At 49.9% G+C, this 23,725-nt stretch overlaps 1 protein-coding gene across 6 annotated transcripts; it reads right to left on the reverse strand.

Moving 5' to 3' along the window:
• Window positions 1-1,825: 1,825 nt before the first annotated feature.
• Window positions 1,826-23,008, reverse strand: PRXL2A (peroxiredoxin like 2A). 6 transcript variants are annotated; one of them, XM_079900446.1, is made up of 6 exons: window positions 22,924-23,008; window positions 12,122-12,301; window positions 9,688-9,779; window positions 6,415-6,555; window positions 5,647-5,811; window positions 1,826-2,826 (listed from the first exon to the last, which is right to left on the reverse strand). In XM_079900446.1, exons 2-6 carry the CDS (start codon window positions 12,297-12,299, stop codon window positions 2,713-2,715), a joined length of 690 nt encoding a protein of 229 aa, XP_079756572.1. In that variant the 5' UTR covers window positions 12,300-12,301; window positions 22,924-23,008; the 3' UTR covers window positions 1,826-2,712. The 6 variants fall into 6 exon arrangements, with proteins under 6 accessions (XP_079756572.1, XP_079756574.1, XP_079756571.1 ...); XM_079900448.1 differs by having other exon boundaries at window positions 12,122-12,284; window positions 22,873-23,002; XM_079900445.1 differs by having other exon boundaries at window positions 22,873-22,986.
• Between the last annotated feature and the right edge of the window lie 717 nt (window positions 23,009-23,725).

Consider the following 23,725-nt stretch of genomic DNA (forward strand, 5'->3'; position numbering starts at 1 on the left):
CACAATGCACATAAAGACCCAGGAGTAAAACAGCTGGTGAAGGAGATCACAGTAAGGTTCCTCTCTAAACATCCATTGCAGCAGTGTCCTTGCAGGCTCTGCTCTTCTTTGGTTGCAGGAGAACTGTTTCAGAATCAAGTGTCTTCCAGGCACCAAAGAATTCTCATCTGGGGGCTTACCTGTTGGCTCCGTGGTTAAGAATCTGCCTGCTAATGCAGGGGACATGGGTTCAAGCCCTGGTCCAGGAAGATCCCACATGCCGCAGAGCAACTAAGCCCGTGCGCCACAACTACTGAGCCTGCACTCTAGAGCCCACGTGTCACAACTACTGAGGCTGCGTGCCTAAAGCCCGTGCTCTGCAACAAGAGAAGCCACCGCAATGAGAAGCCCAGGCTCTGCAACGAAGAGTAGCCCCTGCTCGCCACAACTAGAGAAAAACCCGTGTGCAGCAACAAAGACCAAACACAGCCAAAAAATAAATTAATTAATTGATTAAAAAGAATTCTCATCTGGGTTATCCTATCAATAGCTGGAGTCCCAGAGATCACAGCTACTGGGGGCTGAGTCACTGTATTGACCCTCTTCAAGTACTAAAGAGCACTGCCTCAACGTCTGCAGGAGCCCAGCACTTCAGGGGCCCCTGCACATACCACATAGCCGCCACCACATGAAGTCAGACCCAGTCCTGGTCTTAGTCTTGAACTAGCTGCCCCTACTTACTGTACACTCAGTGTCGACACGCCTGCCTTCCCAGCTTTACCTCCAACCTCAGTCTTCATCCTTGCTTTCCTGGATAAACACTGACTCCCCTCCTCCTGGCTGCTTTGGTTCCTTGGGTAAATACAATAGTTTCCCCTTATCTGTGGTTTTGCTTTCCACCCTTTCAGTTTCCCACAGTCAACTGCCCTCTGAAAACATTACATGGCAAATTTCAGAAAAAAACAATTTATAAGTTTTAAATCACACACCATTCTGAGTAGCATGATAAAATCTCGTGCTGTCCCACTCTGTCCTGCCTGGGATCCCCAGCCATCAACATCGTCTGCTGCTGACATCCAACCACTGACATTGTCATGGCTCAGTAATCCAGGATCACCTGAAGCAGACAATCCTCCCTCTGACTTAGCGTCAGAAGGTCAGTAGTAGTCTAACCCTACATCACAATGCCTACATCATTCACCTCGCTTCATCTCAGCACATAATCATCTCACGTCATCACAAGAAGGAGAAGTATGATAGATGTTTTGAAAGAGACCACAGTCACATAACTTTTATCACAGTATAGTATTATAATTCTATTTTATTATTAACTATTGTTAATCTCTTATTGTGTCTAATTTATAAATTAAAATAATAGGTACGTATGTATAGGAAAAAACACAGTATGCATAGTGTTCAATACCTTCCATGGTTTCAGGCATCCACAGGGAGTCTTGGAACATATACACATGAGGGGACCACTGTACTCCTCTTCTCTGGACTCCCATCCCCGCCTTCCTACTCCTGGGCCAATTCGGTGCCTTGAGCAGACTCCCTAAGGCAGAGCTCCCTTCAGGCTCTTGCTGACCTCATACTTACTCACATGACAAAATTTCAAAGATAACAAACCAATGAACTAAGTTACATTTCATCTTCTCTGTCCTTTTTCCTCCTCAGTCACCAAATTAGGCTAGAAAACCATCAACAGGAAAGCAGCTACCAGTTTTAAATGCCAAGTCATTCCTCTAGGAAAGTCAGTAAAATCACTACCATGAATGACAGGATGAACTTTTCTGGGCATTTGGAAACCTCTTAGATCATTAGAACTAGAGGAACTCCTCCCCGACCCTACCCCATACACATGCAGAATACTGATTTTTCATGTTCAGTGTCTTTGGCCCCACTGATTTAATAAATTCAGCCGTTATTACGGTAAATTTTTTATTGTTAGTTTTGTCAAAAACATTTGTACATATGGGCAATTTCTGATGCCTGATTTTATTAGAGCCTAATTTTACTGATCATCTCTTCTAGAAAATCAAATCTCCAAGATTAGAATGGAAGACAATGAAAAAATAGATTTCCCTTTATAGTTTACCTTTATCGAGCCATCCAAAGTACAGTCCTTTTATACGAGTATTACTTTAACATAATATAATAAATCATAACAAACCAGTGAACTAAGTTACATTTCATCTTCTCTGTCCTTTTTCCTCCTCAGTCACCAGATTAGGCTAGAAAACCATCAACAGGAAAGCAGCTACCAATTTTAAACGCCAAGTCGTTCCTCTAGGAAAGACAGCAAAATCACTAACGTGAATCATTCACTTAAAACACAAGCCAGAACCTTATACCGTTAATCTTCAAGTCAATCACCAACTTTTCTTAGATTTTTAAAGACACGAAAATGAAAATCATTTCAAATAACAGCACTCAAACACCATATATGTTTGTAATGAGGTGTAGCAGTCAACTTTAAGCCTCAGATTTTCCAGGTTTTAGCTGAAATAAGCCTTATTAATTAGCTTTTTAGATTTTTATCAGTCTTGTTTGGGGGTTATTTTGCCTTATTAGGCCTAAACAGAGTACAATATTAAAATATGTTAATTGTCTATACTGAGAATATGGCATAAATGGGTTTCTAACTCCTTAGGGACAGCAGTGGAAACACAACACATCCCATGAACACGGGTGAGAGCCCTAGTTATCCCTGAGCTGGGCAGTTTCACACAATCATTTCTTCTCTGAGGCTGCAGTCTGTGGTTTGATCTTCTTAGCAGCTTCCAGAACAGAAACTAGGTTTACTTTGTCTCCAAATTCTTTTTCTCGGTGCTCCAGAAGAATGCCCTGAAAGGAGACAAGAGGGTACATCAGTCCTCACTCTGAGTCATTCATTCATGAGACAGACACTGAGCGCCAGCTGTCCATCAAGGCCCTTGCTTGGGCAGCAAGGAACAGAGATCCGAATCGGTCCCGGCTCTGCCCTTGAAGAGTTCAGTCTTTTGGGGAAGGTAGATCAGGGGAGGCTCCTCCGCAATATTTGGACTGTACAAGCAGCACTTTGGGAGCCGGCAGTCAGGAGGCTTCACAGGTGATAGAGCACGTCTACAGGTAGAGATGCACGTAAAAGAACATTCCAGGCAGAAAGAACAGAATGAGCTTGCACAGAAAAGCCTGGAGTTGTGGAAGTAGAGCTCAGAGGTCAGACCTTGACAGGCACTAAGTGAACAGCTGAAAAGGGAGACGCTATCTTTAGTTTTCCTACGAAACTGGAGGCCACTCACTTCTGATACCATGAAGCAAAATGCACTAAGACATACTACACCCCAAAATACCCTAAAGTTGTAAAAAAGATAAAATGAGTTTGAGATCAGCATCATTTGATAGGTGACAAATTAAACTCAAATTGAATTTAAAAAATAAACATTTATAAACATGTTCTTTGTACCATTATTTATAAAGACTTTTAAAAAGAAAAGTGCCACCACACTGTGGTGACCACAGAGAAGCAGATCAGGAAAGTATATTCACTTGCTCATTAGCGCGGTTTGCAGACGTTAAAAACACTGAGGAAGAACATATGACGACATGGGGAAATGTTCATGACACGCTGTTAAATGAAAAAAGAACATCTAGTTTAGTAAGGTACCGTTTTCTTAAAAAAAAACAAAAGGCCTGGCAGCTCAGCTGTGTCCTAAGAGGTTGTCCCTGATAGCTGAGCTTATAGAATGGCTCTCCCCACCTTCTCCGTTTTCAAATTTCCTATGTTGAAAACACACTGCTTCTTTAAAGTTAAGTATGCTTTAAAGATTATTATGACAAAGGAAATCCCTACTGAGTGGCACCTGGCACAGTGGGACTGCAAAAACTCTGCTCTGAAGAAACACGGAGGTAAGCCCTGAGGCCAGGCCAGCCTGGTCAGCCTTCCACCAGGAAGGAGGAAGACAGGAGCTCCAGGGAGCACCAGCAAAGTCAAACAACACCCCAGGAGCGAGCCAGCCAGGCTTGGGCAGCCCGTGAGCACCAGGTGAGTCACTGCCAGGCAAGAGGAGGCTGGCAGGTGAGCCAAGCCCTTCCCTGGGGGCTGAGGAAAGGCAGAGATAGGAAGGGGAAGGAATCCCAGGGGCCCGGAGTGGGAAGAGGCTGAGGGATCCTGAGGAAGTGGCCTGCCCAAGTGCAAGGGTACCTGGAAGGGGTCTTTGGGAACCACCTCCAAAGAGGGGCTATGGGCAAGGGAAGGGCAGGGTCTCTGGAGCAGGACAGATCGGAGTTCCTGAGTTTCATTCCCTTTGCACCACATACTAGCCCCATATCTTTGGCTGAGTTATTTCATAGGCCCACTTCCTTACATGTAGATAGGAATAAAAATACCGACCATCCCAGACTGGTTGCAGAGAAGACAGGAGATCACGTATATGAGCACCTGGCACAAGGCAGGCACTCGCTGGCAGCCGTTATCACTAAGACATTTCGATACATTACCAGAAAGTTAGCAAACAGGTTTATGTTATATCAGACACCAATTCATGCTAGATTCTCACACAGACAAGCAACTGCAGATACCAAGGTTTAAAAGGAAGAGATTCGAAATACAGCTTAAAATTGAAGGCATTCTAGTCCCACTAGCTTTCCTCCCCAAATGGGGAAAGTATGCAGTTATCAACGTCAGTGGTGAGTTCCACCATGCAGACCAGCCCTGTCTTCTTTTTTCTTTTTGGCCGCACCATGCGGCTTTTGGGATCTTAGTTCCCTGACCAGGGATCGAACCCGTGCCCCCTGCAGTGGAAGCACCGAGCCCTAACCACTGGACCACCAGGGGATTCCAACCCTGTCTTTTTACAGACAAGCTCAAATGTTAATGTCATGCCCGAAGTTGGTGAGACGAGCCTAGAAATCAGACCATTGGGTCTTCCTGCCAGGCCTTGAGCCTGCACTCACTGTACCCTGTCCTTTCTCTGTGCCCACCCAGCCTCTGCTGGCACTGCCGTGAGTCTGACGTGGAGCATCCACCCACCCGCCTCCTGAGCCCACAGAGACCTCATCTCTCCACACCTTCCCTTAAGCCCCCGTGCTGACTCTGGATCCCCACAGCCAGGGCCTGAAATAGAGTGTGCAGAGGAGTCTGCTGCCCCTCCCGAGACAGCCAGGCCACCAGGACCCCCGCAGGGAAAGCACCACCCAGCACAGCTCCCTGCTGCTCCCCCAACAAGGTCTCTTTCCATTCCTTCTCTCCTCTTCACTTTTCTCTACTGTCCATCCTCGATGACAGGGAACACTGCAAGGGAGTAAATTCTTCACAGAGTCAAGACTCTGCTTTTGTTCTACTGTAGAAAACAGAACTTGACATCAGGAAACCCGGGTCCAGGCTCCTGAAGTGCCACTGAGGAGCCGTCCTCCTCGGTGCAGTCACTTGCCCCCTCACAAGTTATTTACCTGCAAGACTCAGACTGTGTCGCCATGTTACCGTGACGAGGGAGGGGGTCGTGTGTGAGGTGCCGAGAGAGCAGGCATGCAATAAACCATCATTTCCCTCCCTTCCCCTTCCTCATGCTCCCTGGCTTTCTGGAAGGAAGGCTGGGAGACTCCGAGCAGGGAAAGCCACCCTCCCACCCGACACATCAGGGTCTTATGCTCACAGACCCACGAGTGAACACGCTAGCAATTTACCTGCTTTCCTGGTCCCACCACAAAAACTCCCCCAAGGATGAAGCCCTCGCCTTCCAGGTTTCCAGAAAAGCCTCCACTCCGGGCCCGGAAGAAGTTGTACCAGACACCCAGACGGACAAATCCCATGAACATCATCTTCCGCCTTTCCGGACCATAGAACTTCTTCTGTAGGAGCGAGGAAGACAGACCCCATATGAGTAGCCCATATGCCTGCCTTCCCCAGGGAGGAAAGTTCCCAGCAGGGCATCTGTTTTCAGACAAAGACCCAAAGGCTGCTGGTTCCTGTCCTCCACCACCCGACACACAGCTGCCACCCAGGAGCGCTCTCAACTGCCCGAGCTAAAGAGAACCCTGTGGCCTGCCACCCTAACTCTAATCTCTTGCTATGGACGTACAGGGTTCTTGGGCCTGACAGAGTGATAACAGTCCTCCATTCTGCAGAGGTTAGTAGAGGGGAAAGAACTATGGCTGCAATGAATTAAGGGACGGGGGCTTGTGCTGGGCAAACCCCTGCAGCGCAGGGAAACCGGTGGAGCTTTCAGCTAGTTCCAAGGCTCCCATTCCCGGGTCACAAGTCAGGAAGGGCTCAAGTAATAAATGAAGGACAGCTCTTAAGTTTTTTCACTCATGCTCTGCTCAGAGGGCTAGGGGCAGCTGAAAGGGAGGCCGACTCCAACTCCTGTCCAGACATGCTTTGGGCCACCGAACTCTCCACACACCAGCGCAATCCCCAACGGTCTGTGTCCGACAGGCTCACAGCACACGTACCTTTTCATCCAGGAAGATTTCTCCTTTGAAATAAGGCTGGAAGTCCTTCACTTCAGTCTTGACGTGCTCCTTTACCACTGCGTAGAGGGGGATGCCCAGCTCGTCCAACTTGGGCTTCAGGGAGGACAGGTCTGCAGCCTCCTGCGGAAGACAGGAAAGGTCAGGGGCATGAACTCTCGGGGCTCTGCAGCCAACCAACACCCTCTTTCCTACAGGCCCAGAGCGTGGCTGGCACCGAATGCAGAAGAACAAAGGCAACAAAATGCCAAGAACAATTAAGGCCTGTGTAGACCAGCAAAAGACTGTCCCAGCTGGGCACGAGGCCTCAGGATAGAGTGTCAGGTCCCCTCCTCAGCCCAGGTTCCTGTCCTGTCCATGGAGGGAAGGAGAGGCTAGTCTCCTGTTCTGGGTGTCCTAACCATGGCCTGGGGAGCATCCGATAACTAAGAGCTTGCACCCAAACTCAGTCCTCCACTCCTAGCCACAGTGCTTCTCTCCTAATCTCCCAGCCCCTCCACTGCACTAGAGCAAACTAGCACAAGGGCCTAGCAGTCGATCTCCATGCAGGCCATGTGAACAGCTGCCTCCACACCTCTGCTCAGCTGGCCCCCTCTCATTGCAATAACCTTCCTTCTTTCTCCAGCTCAAATCCTACCCTCCAGAAAAGGATCCCTGTTCTAAAAAGTTCTCCCTGGCTAGCGCAGCCTGGAGTAAAGGCCTGATTCTCTGTGTATATCTAATCTTTCCTGCTTGGCGACTTTTTCTGTACTGAGTCCACTGGGTTCCACTAAGTTGAGCTTTGTCCCTTAAGTTCCCAAATGTGTCTCAGAGTCAGAAACTGCCTTCCATTTCTTGTATCCCTCAGTGCCTAGCACACGGCTGGATATGCAGAAGGTACTGGGTACCAGGAGGAAAGATTCCAGGTGAAGGTGGACAATGGGGAGACTGCAGCTGAGCTGGGAAGTATGGACATCCCTGATTCTCAGGAACTGCGGGCTAGATGAAAAGATGAAACTCATACATCAGGGTAGAGCTTCGATGTTAAGAACAAACTACTTTTTCACATTTGGTGTCAGAATGAAAGAAACAGCAGGAAATCCTATCAGAAGCAGCCTACTTGCCTCCAATACATTGCTATACGGTGGCAACTGCATTTAATTTTTCATGTATTTTCTAGAACAACAACAAAAGGATAGCTAATGAAGCAGAATTCATTACAATGCATTTGTCCAGAGGTTCAGTGAGTGGCAGACTCTGCCCAAGAGCAGAGAGGACTACAGGTCTGATGTGGTCAAAGAGCACCTGTGTGTGAGAGGAAAGGTTTTACTCACTTTCCCTGGGCTTTACTCAGAAAAAGTGTGAAGTGGAAACTGAGTCACATGTCTCCCCCCTCAAAGTAACTTTGCCTGCCATCCAACCATCCTTTTAGAAACGTAAGTTTCCATTAAATGCTCTACCAGGGTACGGACCAGAGCCCAGAAAAACAGGTTGTAATTAGAGCAGGTGCTCCTGGAACCTTGGGGTTTAGCTGGCCTTCAGAAATCAAGTCACAACAGGCTTCCATGTTGGTATTTGGAGGCATCAGAGATTGGACTCAAAAGCCCTGAGTTTAAATGTCACCCCCTGTGGTAGGCAGAATAATACCGCCTAAGGATGGATGTCCACATCCTAATCCCAAGAACCCGTGAATATGTTTTGTTACGTGGGAAGGGGGAATTAAGGCAGCAGATGAAATTTAGATTGCTAATCAGGTGATCTTAAAGGAGATTATCCTGTTTTATCTGGGTGGTCCCAATGTGGAATCACTAAGGTCCTTAAATGTGGGAGAGGAAAGCAGAACGGTCAGTGTCATAGTGACACAACGTAAGAAAGACTTGGCCAGCTATTACTGGCTTTAAAAATGGAGGAAGGGGGCACGAGCCAAGGAATGCAGATGGCCTCTAGAGGCTGGAAAAGACACAGAAATTATTTATCCCCTGGAGCCTCCAGAAGAATTACAGCCCTGCTGATACCTTTATTTTAGCTCAGTGAGACCCATTTCAGAATGCTGACCTTTAGAACTGTAAGAAAATGAATCAGTGTTATTTAAAGCCACTGAGTATGTGATCACGTGTTACAGCAGCAATAGGAAATTAATACACCCCCTACAGCAGTATGACATTGTCACTACCTCTGTACCTCAATTTCCTCCTCTGTAAAATGAGAATAACAACAACAAGCTGTATTTTCCAGGGATGCAGTGGGGAACCAATGAGGCACCGACGGAAAGTGCCCTGAATGTATAGTACGATAGTGCACCATGCAATGTAGGCAGATTCTCAGCCAGCCCAACCACACAAGCAGGGGAGAGCTCTGCAAGGCCGAAAGGAAATGCCTCAGGATAAGACAGGACAACCAGGGGAAGGAGGATGGCAACTCGGACAGGACCAAGACCATGACCTGAAAAGCAGGTCAAGCAGAAAGTTTTCTCAAGAGGTGGGGTACTGTCGTTCCCAGTTCTCCCCCAGGCAAAGCCGTGAACCTCGGGACCTGGGTCTTCTGTCACTGACTGTATGACCATGGATAGGTCAACAAACCACTCTTATCCTCAGTTTACCTATGTGTAAAGTGACAAGGCTGGACCCTGCCTTCCCTTGACAAGCTTCCTCACTGAACAGACGCGATGGCCTCCCTTTGAGGGGCCAACCTGGAGACCTCCCAGTCAGTGAGCCCCAAATTGCACCAAGCTCTCATGCCCACTGCACCCACACTATCGGCATGACCAAAATCCCCTGGGCTTCAGATCCAACGCCGAGAGCACAGAGAGGCAGCAGAGTCACCACATGCGGCTCTCAGCCGTCCAGCAGGGACACCAGCGGGCTCCCCAGGAAGAGGCAGACAGGCAGGTCCATTCTAAAGGTGTGGCCCTGTGCTTCCCCGGGTGCTGTAGCTGCACCACAGGCGAGGCTGCCCATGCCTGTACCAGTGACGATCCAGGCACCTCATTTCAGTAAGCAAACCCCTGTGCTGAGAACCAGGGACATGCAATTGGACCTGGTCCAGGACACAGATACTACAAGAGTGAAAGGCCTTGGAATGCCAAAGAAAAGTCAAATATGTTGCTAACCCTAGGATATGGTGAGCTGTTAAATGAACAGAAGCAGAGAATTAGGCAAAAAACAAAACAAACCTAGAGTAAATAACATAATGGGCCACTGTTGGTCCTGGCTGGAAATGCCCCGGTCCCCCCTTGCTAGGATCCCTTCCTCTGAACAGATCCTCAAATGCTCTCACCTCTCGACAGAGGAAACAGCCTGGCCTCCGCACAGCCATAATCACAGCTCCATTATTTTCCCAGAGCGCCTTTGCTTTAAAAGCCACTGGTTCTGAGGAGAAGAAAAGGGAATTCAGTATCATTTCCTCTCAGCCTGGCCCCAACCTCTAAGCACCTCATAAACAGCACCAGGCCAAACAGAGGACCTGCAAAACTATTTCACATGTGGGAAAAAGCAAACAGGAAACACGGGTAGGGAATATTCATCTTTCCAAGGAAAATGAATCCAGTGTAAGGGTCCTACTGTATAACCAGAAGGCCCCTCCCCCATAAAAATCTAGTTGTGAACTTGGACATCCCAAACTGGAACATTTCTGGAAAAATAGCATATTCCTTTGCTGTCTCAATGTAACTTGTAACAATCCTTTAGGGCAGATACATGCCCAAAACTTGAACGAGATCTTGCACTTTGGCCAAGAAAACCCCAATTCTTAAAAAAGTATTCAAAGAAATTAGGTCAAAAGAAATTAAAAACAAAAAACAATTTAACCTAAATATGTTAACTGCACCATTATCCACAGGAGAGGGTAGAAGATGTCCAACAAGGAAATTCTTTGGGTAGCAGAGTAGTGTAGCTCAAGCCCGGCTCCAGTCACGCTGAGTCCGCATCTAGGTGTGACCCGGGGCAGGCTACATCTCCGCCCTGAACCTCCATTTCCCCATTTGTAAATGCAGATGCCTAGCAGCTCCACTTTGGGCCACAGGGAGTATTAAAAGATGGATATAAAAGTGCTCTCCAGGTAATACAGAGTCAGTGAGGGCTCAGTAAGTACTATCCCTTATTATTTTAGCATTTCTCAGAGGAATCCATGTCCCTGTGGGATGTTACATAGGAAAAAAAGAAGGTGGGAGGGGATCGAAATCAAATGACACTGGGAAACGCTGGGTCGAACATAGCTAAATAGGACTCTCTCTGCAGGGCTTCTTAGTCCCTTACTGAGGTGACCTACATCATAAATCTGCAGTCACAGTTCCTGCCTTCCCTTGACAAGCTTCCTCACTTACTGAACAGACGCGATGGCCTCCCTTTGAGGGGCCAACCTGGAGACCTCCCAGTCAGTGAGCCCCAAATTGCACCAAGCTCTCATGCCCACTGCACCCACACTATCGGCATGACCAAAATCCCCTGGGCTTCAGATCCAACGCCGAGAGCACAGAGAGGCAGCAGAGTCACCACATGCGGCTCTCAGCCGTCCAGCAGGGACACCAGCGGGCTCCCCAGGAAGAGGCAGACAGGCAGGTCCATTCTAAAGGTGTGGCCCTGTGCTTCCCCGGGTGCTGTAGCTGCACCACAGGCGAGGCTGCCCATGCCTGTACCAGTAACGATCCAGCCACCTCATTTCAGTAAGCAAACCCCTGTGCTGAGAACCAGGGACATGCAATTGGACATAGTGTTTCTCAAATTTATTGGACTCAGGAGCTCCTGTCTTTGAAGATCCAGGAGCCTGGAATTCCTCAGAACACACTCTGGAACGTTTGGTTGAGTAAACAGTGGTACAATTTTACTAAATATTATGGAACGATTATCATTATATTTAGAGAGACAACATGGGAAAACGAAAAATGCTTTTGATAAGAAAAAACTAATACTCAGCCATAAAAAGAAACAAAACTGAGTTATTTGTAGGGAGGTAGATGGACCTAGAGCCTGTCATACAGAGTGAAGCAAGTCAGAAAGAGAAAAATACCACATGCTAACACATATATATGGAATCTAAAAAAAATGGTTCTGAAAAACCTAGCGGCAGGACAGGAACAAAGATGCAGATGTAGAGAATGGCTGAGGACACGGGGACGGGGAAGGGTAAGCTGGGACGAAGTGAGAGAGTGGCATGGACACATATACACTGCCAAATGTAAAACAGATAGCTAGTGGGAAGCAGCCGCATAGCACAGGGAGATCAGCTCGGTGCTTTGTGACCACCTAGAGGGGTGGGATAGGGAAGGTGGGAGGGAGACGCAAGAGGGAGGGGATATGGGGATATATGTGTACGTATAGCTGATTCACTTTGTTATACAGCAGAAACTAACACACCATTGTAAAGCAGCTATACTCCAATAAAGATGTTAAAAAAAAAGAAGAAATAGATTTTATCTCTTAAAAAAAAAAGAAAAAGCTAAAATGTAAAAGATCAATATACAAGTACACCAAGGTCATAACTACAGATTATTACGTGTACACCTGGAAAAATATGTGTGAAAATAAAAGAGATTATTGTGTTAGGGTAATGGAATTATCAGTAATTCTTAAAGTGTTACTAAATTTTTCCTAATGTTGTATTGCCTTTTCAAGTAAAAAAAAAAAAAAAGAACTACTTAAGAGAGAAAAAAACTAAGTAAGCCTGCATCCCAGCATCTTGGAAAAGTACTGACACCAGTGGAGTCACTGCTTACCCTTCTCCAGTGTTTTCAGGTCTATATCCTCCAGATACTCCAGCGTGGCTTTCTGGGGCTTGGGCAGAAATACGTCTGTGTTGGCCAGGAACAGTGCCAAGGCAGCAGCCCCTAGGGCCCCCGCACCAATGGACCACATTCCCATGGTGAAGAAACTTGGATCCTGGAGGAAAGACATTTCTGGGGATTGAGAGAAAGGAAGACGACGTTACTGCTCCCACAGGACAGCCGGAATCTGATCTCCCGGACAACAAGGCTCTGGCTGGGCAGCCAACCAGGGGGCCAGAGGCAAAGGGAGGAGAAGCAGCAGTGTCAGAGATGGGACTGGACAAGGGCTGCTAACTGAGCCCCTGCCCACCTGCCGCTCCAGGAGCCTGGGAATACAACAGACATGTGGAGGTTCCTGCCCCAGGGAGCTCACTAGCGGGTCAGCAGCCACGACAGAGGCGACAGCCTCTCTTGCTGCTCCCTCTCCCTTGCTCAAGGCTGTGTCCTCCCAGCTTGATGGCGCTCCTCCAGCCTGTGTCACTGCCCTCCTCATCAATGTCTGCTCTCTTCCTTCACAGTCCAGGAGTGGCAGCTCCCACCTCCCTGGGGAGGCAGCAGCCTCTCTGTGTGATTAGATCACTTAGAGACCAACCACCCTGTTGTAACCCTACCCTTCCTCCTCGCTGTGAATCCCTCAGACACAGAGCCCAGGTCCTATTCATCCAGCCCCCAGACAGTGCCCAGCAGGGCCTCACTCGAAGTAGGCAGGCAATCCCAGTACATTTCTCCAACTGAGAATACCTTTATTTTCTACTCATTATGCAAATAAAACAGGCTCACGGTGAAAACAAAACAAAACACCAAAAAAGAAGCAATACATAAAACCACAGCTGACAAGAAAGCAAATATCCTCTCAACATCTACACCTATTAAATTACACAGTTTAATAGAGATGGCCACTATTAGTCTGACATTTTTCCCTGTGAACAGAATTATACAGATGCCTGTCCAGTGAACAGGTAGAGAGACTGAGAGAGAAGGCAACATGTAAGAAAGAGCACGGTGCTGGGGTGTCTGCTTCAGAGGACTGGGCAACAGACAGTCTGCACTGGGCAGGGGGCTCTGTAGTTGAAACGGAGGTCCAGGCAGGTCCTATAGCATCCGGCCTCCTCCCCAGCTCATGCTTGGGGGCCTCGCCAAGGCTTCCTCCAGTTGGGAAGCCTTGTGCTTCTGAGTGGGAGCTCCTGGAAGCAGCCCACCCCTGTAACCGCAGCAAGTACCCCACCCAGGCTTTGTTTCTTGACAACCACTTACAATACCTGTCTTTCCATCTGGCCCTCTCGCCATCCTAGGATCTGACTTACGCCGGAGCCTTCCTCCCCAAGTACCTGCACGACTCTATGTGCTCGGATCACTGGGTACCGACCTGAGGTGTGTGTCTACGTGTATGTGTGTGTGTGTGTGTGTGTGTGTGGCCCACCTGACCTCATCCCACCTAACCAAAGGCTTAATTCTCCCCTGCAGGACTTGACTCAGGAGAGGACCTCTCCAAAGGATTAAGCAAAGGCCCAGAAATCCGCATGTCACTGCCAAGGGAGGGGGCTGTGAGGGATCCACTGCCATGAGGTAGGGTTGGGAGTAACTTGGTGGTGATAACTTTGGGAAGAAAAGGGTAGGCCAGACTAGTGTTTAGGCCAGCCCGGGAAGTTCAGACAAGTTCAGAAATAAAAGGGAACTTTCAGACAGGGGATGTGGAGTGTGTACTGGGAATGACCAAATGAAAATAGCCTTTAAGAAAGAGGAATTTGGCATCTGTACACTAGGGGAGAGGAAAAAGAAGGGGACTGTGTGTGTTGGGGGAGGAGGTGAGCTGGGAGAGAAGAGTTTCTTATAACCTCAAAACGTGCTCTCGCGCGCTGGCAGCATTGGCATCGTGGAGAACTGCAGAATTTCCAGCCTTACCTCAGAACTAAAAAGTCATAGCCTGCGTTCATCAGACACGGCAGGCAATTCACAGGCACACAGTAGTTTCAGAAGCATTGTCTTGGAACAAAGAATTCAGGTTTTGTGGTTGGTTGGCCATAAGCCACAGAACAAAGTACAGCCATGAGCGCAGGCTGGCCTTGGAGAGCTGGGCCTTCCTCAAGGGCCAGCTTCTGTTTCCTCAGCTCATTGTGTGAGGGCAGCCACGGAGACAACGAGAGGCAAAAACCAGGGCACAACTCCACGCCTCTGCCCGGAGTGTCCTTCCTCATTCGCTCTATTCTGCATGACTCAGACGCCTCTTCCAGGGGTCTCCTTGGATGCTCTGCCTACCCCCGTCCCCCAAGAGGGGATTATTCACCCCCACCTGTGTCCAAATCACAACGATCCTTCTGATGTGGACCTGTTTGCAAGTTTTCTCTCTTTTGACTCTTCCTCAGTTTATCTCTGAATTCCCCCGTGCCCAGCACAGGGCCTGTTTGTGGTCCACAGTGGGCTCTCCATCAATGTGTGCTAAAATGAATTCAGTAGGATTGAGTGATGAAAATGATGACTTATGGAGGACCGAAGCACTCGGGCAAAGCAGGAAAGAACATTCCACAGGCCAGCTTCCAGTTCTTTTATGTGTCAAAGTTACACATTATACTGCATTATAGTTCACAGAACAATCAGGAGGAAAACCACAGCTCTCACCTGCCTGCTGTAAACAGGAGATTCCCCGGAGCCTGGAACAATTTCTGTACCTTGACACACTTCCAAAACCTCCCTGGACTGCTGACATGTGTATATGATTAAGGCCCACATGGCACGGTCTCTGATCACAGATTTGCTAACATTTCTGCATCAGTTCGCAAAGGCCAGCTTACACCTACCCTCCAAAAGGACTCACTTCAATTCCTGGGACACATCAGAGCGTTGCAGGAAGTCCAGGGACCCTTCCAGTCAGCTCCACACCCTTCTAACACACCACTGGCTGTTTCTGGAGGCAAACAGGCTCCGGCTCCCCACTGCCCATCAACAACCATCGAGCCTGTTTGCTCGCGAGCACAAGGGAATCAGACTCAAACAGACTCAACATTTATTTCCAAACATTTATTCAGCACTGACCTGTTGAATAAATGGCAGTTTGGGATGACATAAAACTAGGTGATAAACAGTCCTCAAGGAGATACAGGCCTAGTACACAGATAACAGAAATTCAAGTGGAAAGGTATGAACACGGGGCTAAGGCAGTGCAGCGGTGAGAACCAGTTACATCCGATCTGGGCAGCCGTAGAAGAGCCCAGAAGGAAATGGCTTTGAAGCAGGCATAGGATTCAGAGAGCAGGATGGAGCAGCTAGGCCAGGCTTGGGCTCAGTAAGCCTGGGAAACAGCGGCCTGGCGGGGATGAACGTCCCAAAGGCGCCCGACACCCTACCTCAAGTTCACAAGATATGGGCTTCAAAAGCCCCAGGAGCATTGCTTAGCACCCCAGCCCCCGCCTCCAGCTGTGATCCGGATGGCATAAGCACAGAGTCACCCCTCTGGGGAGCTTGGCCCCGCGGCACTGAGATGTGAAAACACTGTCAGCACCAGAGGTGAGAGGCTGGCCTCTCCGTGAACATATCCTCCCAGCGGGCCTCTAGCAGCTGCCTCTTCTGCCAGTGGGAAGCAGTGAAAACTGACTTCCGGAAACACCTACAGAGTGTATAGATCTGGCCTCTCAGGCAAGGCCCCCTGAGCTGCAAAGCAGTTCCCATCCCAGCATGTCTTTGGAGCACGTGCCATGCAACTCGCTGGCTCTGCATCCTGCATCACAGCTATTCCCACCCACAAAAAAGGACTGGAGGTAGCAGGAAGCTTCATATCTACACGGAACAATGCATTTTCACATGGGCCTCTAAGGCTACTAACTGGAGAGATAGGGAGGCCGGTAAACGAGCACTTACTCAGCGCCACTCGAAATGCCTGCTTTCATTTCACACAGTCGTATGAGGCAGATGGTATCCTGTTAGGCAGCTGACAACACTGAAGTTCAGAGAAGTTCAGTACCTTTTCCAGTGTCACAGAGCCAGCAGGACAGTGCTGCGTCCTGGACCCAGATCACTAGGACCCCAAAGCCTGTAGTCTTTCTACTCCACAGGCCTCCCCACACATGCACTGGTGGGTTTCTGGAGGTCAAGAGGCATGACCCCTTTTGTCTTAAAAGAGAATTTTAAACGATCGACCTATTTTTTTTCAATCATCACATACAGTCAAACCATGTTTACTCTAAAGGAAATGTACCGTGTGACAGATGTCCCTTCTCTTTCCTCCCCTCTCTATCCCCTTCTGTTAAGGAAAGGGTCAGTTTCTCTGAAAGATAATAGCAAGGCTGTTTACAGAAGAGCCAGCCGCCACCTGACACAGCCATAGTATTCGGTTCCCCACTGTGGCACTTATCTGATCAGGTCTCTCCCACAGAAGAACGTGAAGCCTGATAAGACCACAAACAAGCAACAGCTGGGGCAGCTCAGAGTGGCAGCGCTGGTCTGGGATAAGCGTCTCAGGGCAGGAGACCCAGCTGGGCTCCCTAGGCCCAGATGGCTTGATCCCTCCCTCAGCCTCATTTTCCTTAACTCCAAAATGAGGGGGTTGGATGGGGTGAATGGCAAAGCTTCCAAAGCACCCAGCGACATCGTGGGATTCTATCAAAAACAGCTCACTCTGGAGCCTGCACATTCTCGGTTCCTCATCACAACTCTACCCCACCCCACCCCCATTTCAATTTCCAGAGTGTTTCCTCCCCGCTGCCCAGAGCGTCACAAGCCACCTCCCCTCCCCCACACATGGTCCCTCATCCCCAGCCTCGGGCACCAGGCACTCACCATCCGCACTCTTCTGCTGACCCACGGGGAGCTGGCAGCAGGGGAGGGCTGGAGGTGGGGCTCTGGAGTCCCGCCTATGGTCCTAAGCTCACTCCATTGGCAGGACCGGGCCACCCAGAAACCCTGGGGCTCCTTCTGCTGCGGACAATCTCCAGAAAACATCAATATGGACAGCTGCCAAGATCCCCTAGCCCTTCAAAACGCGGAGCAAATGTTGAGTCATTTGCAGTCATGCAGATTATAACATTTATCAAGCGCCAACAGACTCCCTCTCTGCTTCCCCGGGCAGGCTAATGAAGTGAAGCCCTTAATGTGGCCCTTAATGCAGCCCAGGGGTCACACTAACTGAAATCAAAGGAAGATGTCCCTTTCCCCCTGGCCGCTTGTGTAACAGACAAACAAGCCTGACACCATAGTGGATCTATTCCTTTAGCTCTAACCCTTGTGCGCTGCAGCCTGTGCTTAGTCATGCTGCCTCTGCACCTTTGTAAAAGGATGTTTCCTAGAGCCTGAAATATACATGATAGCCCATTCTTGAGGCTTTGACCTTTAAAAAGTAGCAGAACTAAAAATAACAATTGTCTTGTTGGAGGTTTATAGCAACACTGTGAGGAGACCTACATGGACAGCTGCAAGGACAAAGGATTCCTGCACCAAGAAGTATGCAACCACCAGCCACCCGCCTCCCCTCTCAGTATAAAAGCAGCCTGAATTCTAACTCGGGTAAGATGGTTCTTTGGGACATGAGTCCATCATCTTCTCGGTCTGCTGGCTTTCCAAATAAAGTCGCTATTCCTTGCCCCATCACCTCCTCTCCCGATTTACTGGCATGTCGTGTAGCGAGCAGTATGAGTTTGGACTTGGTAACACTTGTGCAGCCTGCTCCCTTGCCCTGCCCTCCACCCCACACCACTGGGGCCCCTTACCTGCTGTCTATTCTTTACCTCCCTCTGCCTTCCCTTCTTTTTCTGCCACTTCAAGACTCCTCTCAATCCACACTCCCTGCCTCCGTGACCTCACCTACAGCCAGCACTTCACTCACCACCTTGGTAGTGACTTCCAGGTTCCAAGTGCTGCTCCGGACTCAAAAGTTTCCACTTGGGGGTTCTCTAGGTTCTCTGTTGCATCATGACCAAAGCTGAGTCAGTTTCTCTTCCGGAGTTCTTTTTCCCTAGCTCAGTGAATGACACAAGCATGGAGCCAACTGCTCAAGCCAGAGACCGCAAGTTGCATTTTACTCTCTGTTCTCCCTCATTGCCCACATGAAGTCAGTCAGGAAGTTCTGACCATCCTATGACATGGGTTCGCTACCCATCCTCTTCTCAGCCTCACTGCTGCTGTCCACAGCAAAGCCCCTATTACTCTGTACCTGGCCTATCTCAGTAACTACGGAACTGAGCTTGGCTGGCTCCAGCCAGGTCCTCTTCAGCCTATTCTCCATGCTGTAGCCAGAGCGACTGTCACACTCCCTGGCCTGATCACGTGCTTCCCTTGCTTTCAGACCCTCACTAGCTACAAACCTCTCAGCACGCCGCCAGGGCCCTTGACAGCTCAGCTTCAGGCCACCATCCCGGCCTCATCCCTGGCCACTTCAGCACCCTCATCAGATCACTCAATGTGTAAGGACTGTAACATGTTTTGTTAGGCCTTTGCACTGTTGCTCGTGTTGTTTCCGTTACCCAGAATGCCCTCCCCGCCCATGCCAACTAGGGAAAGGCCCAAGCACATGTAACACTTTCTCTCCGGAGCCTTTCCTGAAAGCCCCGAAAACTGACTGCTCCCTCACCTCTAGTCAGATAGCAGGCACGTATGTGCAAACACACACATACCTTTGCACAATGCACAAGCAGATGGACTTAGTGCATTTAGTTATTTACATGTCTGTCTACACAATACGGTGGAGCAATCTGAGGGCAGGGGCTGTTGTCTTATTCATTCCTGCAAATTCAGCATTTAACACACATCTTGGCAACAAGTAGGCATTCAATCTCTGAATGAAATGATCTGAATTTTACTCCTTAAACTCCGCAGTGAGGCAGAGCTGGAACTAATTTGCAGCTGGTTTGACCTTAAAGAAACACTCAAGCCTGGGGCTTAGGTGACCTTAGGTTGGGTCCTACCTCCACTGCTCGTCGGCAGGGTGATCTGACACAAGCTATGAAGACACTGGGCCTGGGTCTCCTCATCTGTACAGAGGAGAGAACTAGAAAATCTACAAGTTCATCTCAGTTCTGACATCCAAAGACTCTGAAGTACTGCATGATTGCAACTCCAGGGTTCTGACATCCAGAAAGCCACGGGGACACCTGCCACTACTGCTCTTCTGCTGGGTGTGTACAGTCTCACCCTCTGCTTCCCCAGGCCTCATTCTACCTGTTCAAGGAGCTGCGTCTGGGCAGGAACTGATAAAGTCTTACTAAGACAAAGTATCAGCCCTGGGTGGGTTAATTCATGCCTGAAACAAGTAGAGACAGCATCATATTCCAAACATTAAGGGTACACCTGCCCAGCCAAGCCCGACCCAGGGAATCCTCCCTCCTCAGAATGAGCTGGCTTGAGGCAGACACAGGGCAGAAGGAAGAAAGGGGTCCTGAGGGAGACAAAAGGAACTAGGAGTGTACATGGGCTTTCTTGTCTCAAGCCCTCAGTGAACGAGGCTGGAAAGGATGCTTCATCTTCTTTTCTTTGCTCTCCTCTGTTCCTTCAGAGCTCTAGTTCAGCCCCTCCTTCACTGAGCAAAAGAAAAAACTAAGGCCCAGAGATGGGACCAGCTAGTCCCAGGTCACTTGCGGGGAGGACTGGTTAGTGGCTGTGCCGGGACTCAGGTCTCCCAACTCCCAGTCCATAACTATCTATCCTTCATTGGACACTCCTGCATAGGCTGAAACAGTGTGGGATCAGAGCCCAGGAAGAGGGCCTGCAGGTCTTCAAGTCTGCTCACTGGCCTGAAGAAGGCTGAAAGCAAAACTGCTCCTGGACAGAGCCTGGGAAATCGGGTGGCTAGAGAGAGCACTAACCTTTCCCAAGCCCAGTACTTTGTGAGCAGTTTATAATTCAAAGCCAAATGTTTTAAGGGTCACGTTGCCCATTCTCAGCTGAGAAACCACTCCACACCTCTCTTCCCCACAGTAACAAGGTCCTGTCAATTCTGGATAGACAGCCTTGAAAATGTGGTGACACGGGCACCCAGGGCCCCACGAGCAGTAGGACATACACTCCCACCCACCCTTGTTGTAAGCCCCATGGAACTAGCCAGTTGCAAGGAGCTCTCACCTACTTGCCTCGGTCTCTGACTTCCTACTTGGCATGACTGCTTAGCTCTTAAATGCCAGATTCAGAAAGTTCTGATCAGATACTGAATGTAGAACAAGAGGACTGGGAAACACTGAGTCACTGCCAGTGTGAGGAATATGGGGGCTGGAAGAGGTCTCTTCCTCTGATCAGCTACCCTGCGGCTACAGAGCCCCACGCAAAATGCCTGGCTGTTCTGCCCCTTGCTTGCACAGCCTCCTGTCTGGGCTCAGTGACATGAGTGTGGGTGGAAGGCAAGGGAGATACCACAAAAGAAACTGGGATTCAGGACAAAAATCCTGGGTTCTCACTCTTCGATTATGAGAGGTCAGGTCGTCCTTCTGAACCTCAGTGTCTTCTTAAAAACAGGGCACTTTGGGCTTCCCTGGTGGCACAGTGATTGAGGGTCCGCCTGCCGATGCAGGGGACGCGGGTTTGTGCCCCGGTCCGGGAAGATCCCACATGCCGCGGAGCGGCTGGGCCCGTGAGCCACGGCCGCTGAGCCTGCGCGTCTGGAGCCTGTGCTCCGCAACGGGAGAGGCCACAGCACTGAGAGGCCCGCATATCGCAAAAAAAAAACACAAAAGAACCCAGGGCACTTTGAAGGGTTGTTGGGAAGACTGTATACGAGCAATGAGGAACAAACTGTAAGGCAGCAGCATCTTTCTCTTCTTCGCAGGGCTCAGATTCACTCATTCTCCTATGAGGGCAGGAGATCTGAAGCAGAACAGACACAAAACACTGAACAACTTCTTCAGCTGTGTCACTGCAGGCCTGCCTCTTGGGCGGAAGTTCTGGATCTGGAGGGAACCCTGGCTTTTCTCAGGCCCCTGTGGTCTAACTGCCACCCCACAATTCATACTCCATGCTGCCCTTCTGCAGCCTGCCAGCACCAGAGAAGGCAAACAGCCCTGCCCAGTTGTAATCTCCCTGTGTCAGAGGCCACTGAGCTCAGGGGTGGGCTGGCTACCGCTCAGTCTCTCCAGACAGTTCTTGCCACACATGCCTCAGCAGAAGGAAGTTTGGAGTGTCTCTGCTCAACATTTCACAAAAAGGCAAGCACCCAGCTGGCAGGAGAGCTGCCTTATTTCTGGGATACTAATAGAGGCTGGGGCTTTGAGCCTCAGAATTCCAGTCCTTACCAAACTTTCCAAGCACCATTTAAGTGACAGAAGCAGATAAGACAAAATAAATGTCTTCATACCCCTCAGGAACAACACATAAGATGTCAAATGAATGGCATGCCCTTATAAAGAACAGCAATACAGTAAGGGCCACACCAAGAATAGCTCAAACCTAATTCAAATTCCTACAAGCTGTTAGAACCTGGACAAGGCACTGTTTTTGTATCAGTAAAACAAGAATGATTCCCAAATTACAAAATGTAATCTTCCACAGAGTTGTAAGAATCAAAGGATTAAATGTATACGTGGTGCTTTGTAAGCTACCTTACAAAGAGTGACATGATGTGAGGTGTAATTCTTACTCATTTCTAGATTAGTCAATGATTGCCCCTAAAATGTTGTTTGTACATGAGATGGAGGGTTTCTGATGACCGGGTATGTTCCAAGGAGACGGGGTTTCTGATCTCCAGGACTGGGCTGGAGCACAAGCATCGGAGCCTATACAAGCTGGCTCCCGGACCATGCTTTGCTAAATAAATCCCAAGTAATTATTTTCTGTTTTTAACCACCTGACAAGTTCAAAGGAAAATGCATTAAAACAAAGACAAAAACTACACAGGGTTAGAGAATTGGGTTGTTGAAAGAGCCTCGTGTTGGTAAGGAAAAGAGGCCCAGAGTCAGCTGGGACTGGACCCCAACCCGGCTTCTGGCCCCCCCCGGGGGTGCTGCCTCCCCACGGCCCTGGCCAGGCTGGGTCTTAAACATCTTCTCCAAATGCTTCAGCTCCGATCCCTGCAACAACCTCGAGGAGAAACTGTCCGATCATCAGTGCCTTGTCTTTTCACTCCCAGACTTCAGCACAGTGTTTTAAAACGTACGGCTGAGCTCTTTTCAAAAAAAGTTGCCAGGGGTTGTAACCTTTGGGTAAGGGAGGCAAAACAGGTGCCTCTGAGATGATGAAAAACGCGAGAAATCGCGGCGCCATAAAACACAGGACCCTAAGCAGGCACAGAGCCCAAGACGACCAGGCTCTTGGCCTCCACCCGCACATCGCCCATCGCCAGCTGGTCGGCCCGCCACCCACAGGCAACCCCGCAGGCCCATCCCGGGCTCGGCCCCGCAGAACAGACGCGCCAGGACAAAGCCCCTTTCTCAGTTCTTTGTCCCAACAATCCAGGCAAGCCGGTGCCATTAGCCTCTCTCAAAGCCTGGGGGCGGGGAAGAGGGGGGTTTCTCGGCCGGTCAGATCAGCGCAGGGTCCCGGCCCCGGGTTTTCTGACCGCAAACGCTGGGTTTTTCCGCGGAGCGCGGGGCTCAGGGGCGGGAGGGGCGTCGTCCTCCGAGGGAGGTGGGGGCCGCCTCGAGACCCGCAGGTGTGGCCGCGCCCTGCCGGCTCTGAAGCAGCTTCCCGCGGGCTCCGAAGCTGACCGTGGGTCTGACCTAACCAGCCCCGCATCCGGCCAACCCGCGCGCGCCCCGACCTGCATCATTCGCCCCTCCCTGCCTCAGTTTCCTCACCTGCCTTCGCGGACGTCACGTGCCCCGCAGAGCCCTGCGCGCCGCACTTACCGCTCGCGCTCCCCTGCAGCCCGCCTCTTCTCGCGCCCGACGCACGGTGGCTGGCGGATGGAACACTCCCCGGCCCCAGGGGTCCCAGGGGTGGCCCCAGCGCCTGCGCAGGTTCGCGCCTGCGTCTCCCCGCGCGCCACTCCCACGTGACCCGCCCAGCCCTCCCCCGCCCCCCCCCGTGGCTCAGTGCCAGCTCGGCTGTGTCGCTGTCGCCAGCTCGGAGCGCGCGTCCAACCCTATGCGGCTCTCGGGACCCGTTCGCATGCGGTCCCTGGTTCTCACAGCTCCAGCTGCTTTCAGTCCTTCACGAGTGGTGACCCTAGGCTCCTGATTCATTGTCAGGGGCGCCTTCTGGAGCAAAAGGAGGCTCTCGACTGCCCTGCTGGGACCTGGAAGTCCTGTAGCCAAGGACAGTCCCCTTTCAGTCCTCAGCGAGTTTTTGAGCAGTTATTTTTTCACGGTTTTTTGGCATAGGGAGGGGGAATCTTTAGGACCGACACACTTTAGCAACAAATTCAGAATTGCCAGCCTCTGACCCCCATCCCACATCCTCTTTCACCCCAAAATGCTGGCCATTGGGCAGAGCGTGGTGAGTGGAGATGGCTGGCTACTGGGATGTTGCCTGACTTCACAGATTCTGAAGTCGGGGTCTAGTTTGACCCACATGGTTCTTCCACTCATTCATTTACTCCTTATATTTAAGTGTCCACATTGTTTTATAAAAGTAGGCAGTTGAGAGGACACCTTTTCAGAGACAGGAAGACCTGATTCACAATATAACACTTAAAGTAACACTGGGACA

Source organism: Stenella coeruleoalba (genome assembly GCF_951394435.1).
Source record: "Stenella coeruleoalba genome assembly, chromosome: 16".
Taxonomy (NCBI): domain Eukaryota; kingdom Metazoa; phylum Chordata; class Mammalia; order Artiodactyla; family Delphinidae; genus Stenella; species Stenella coeruleoalba.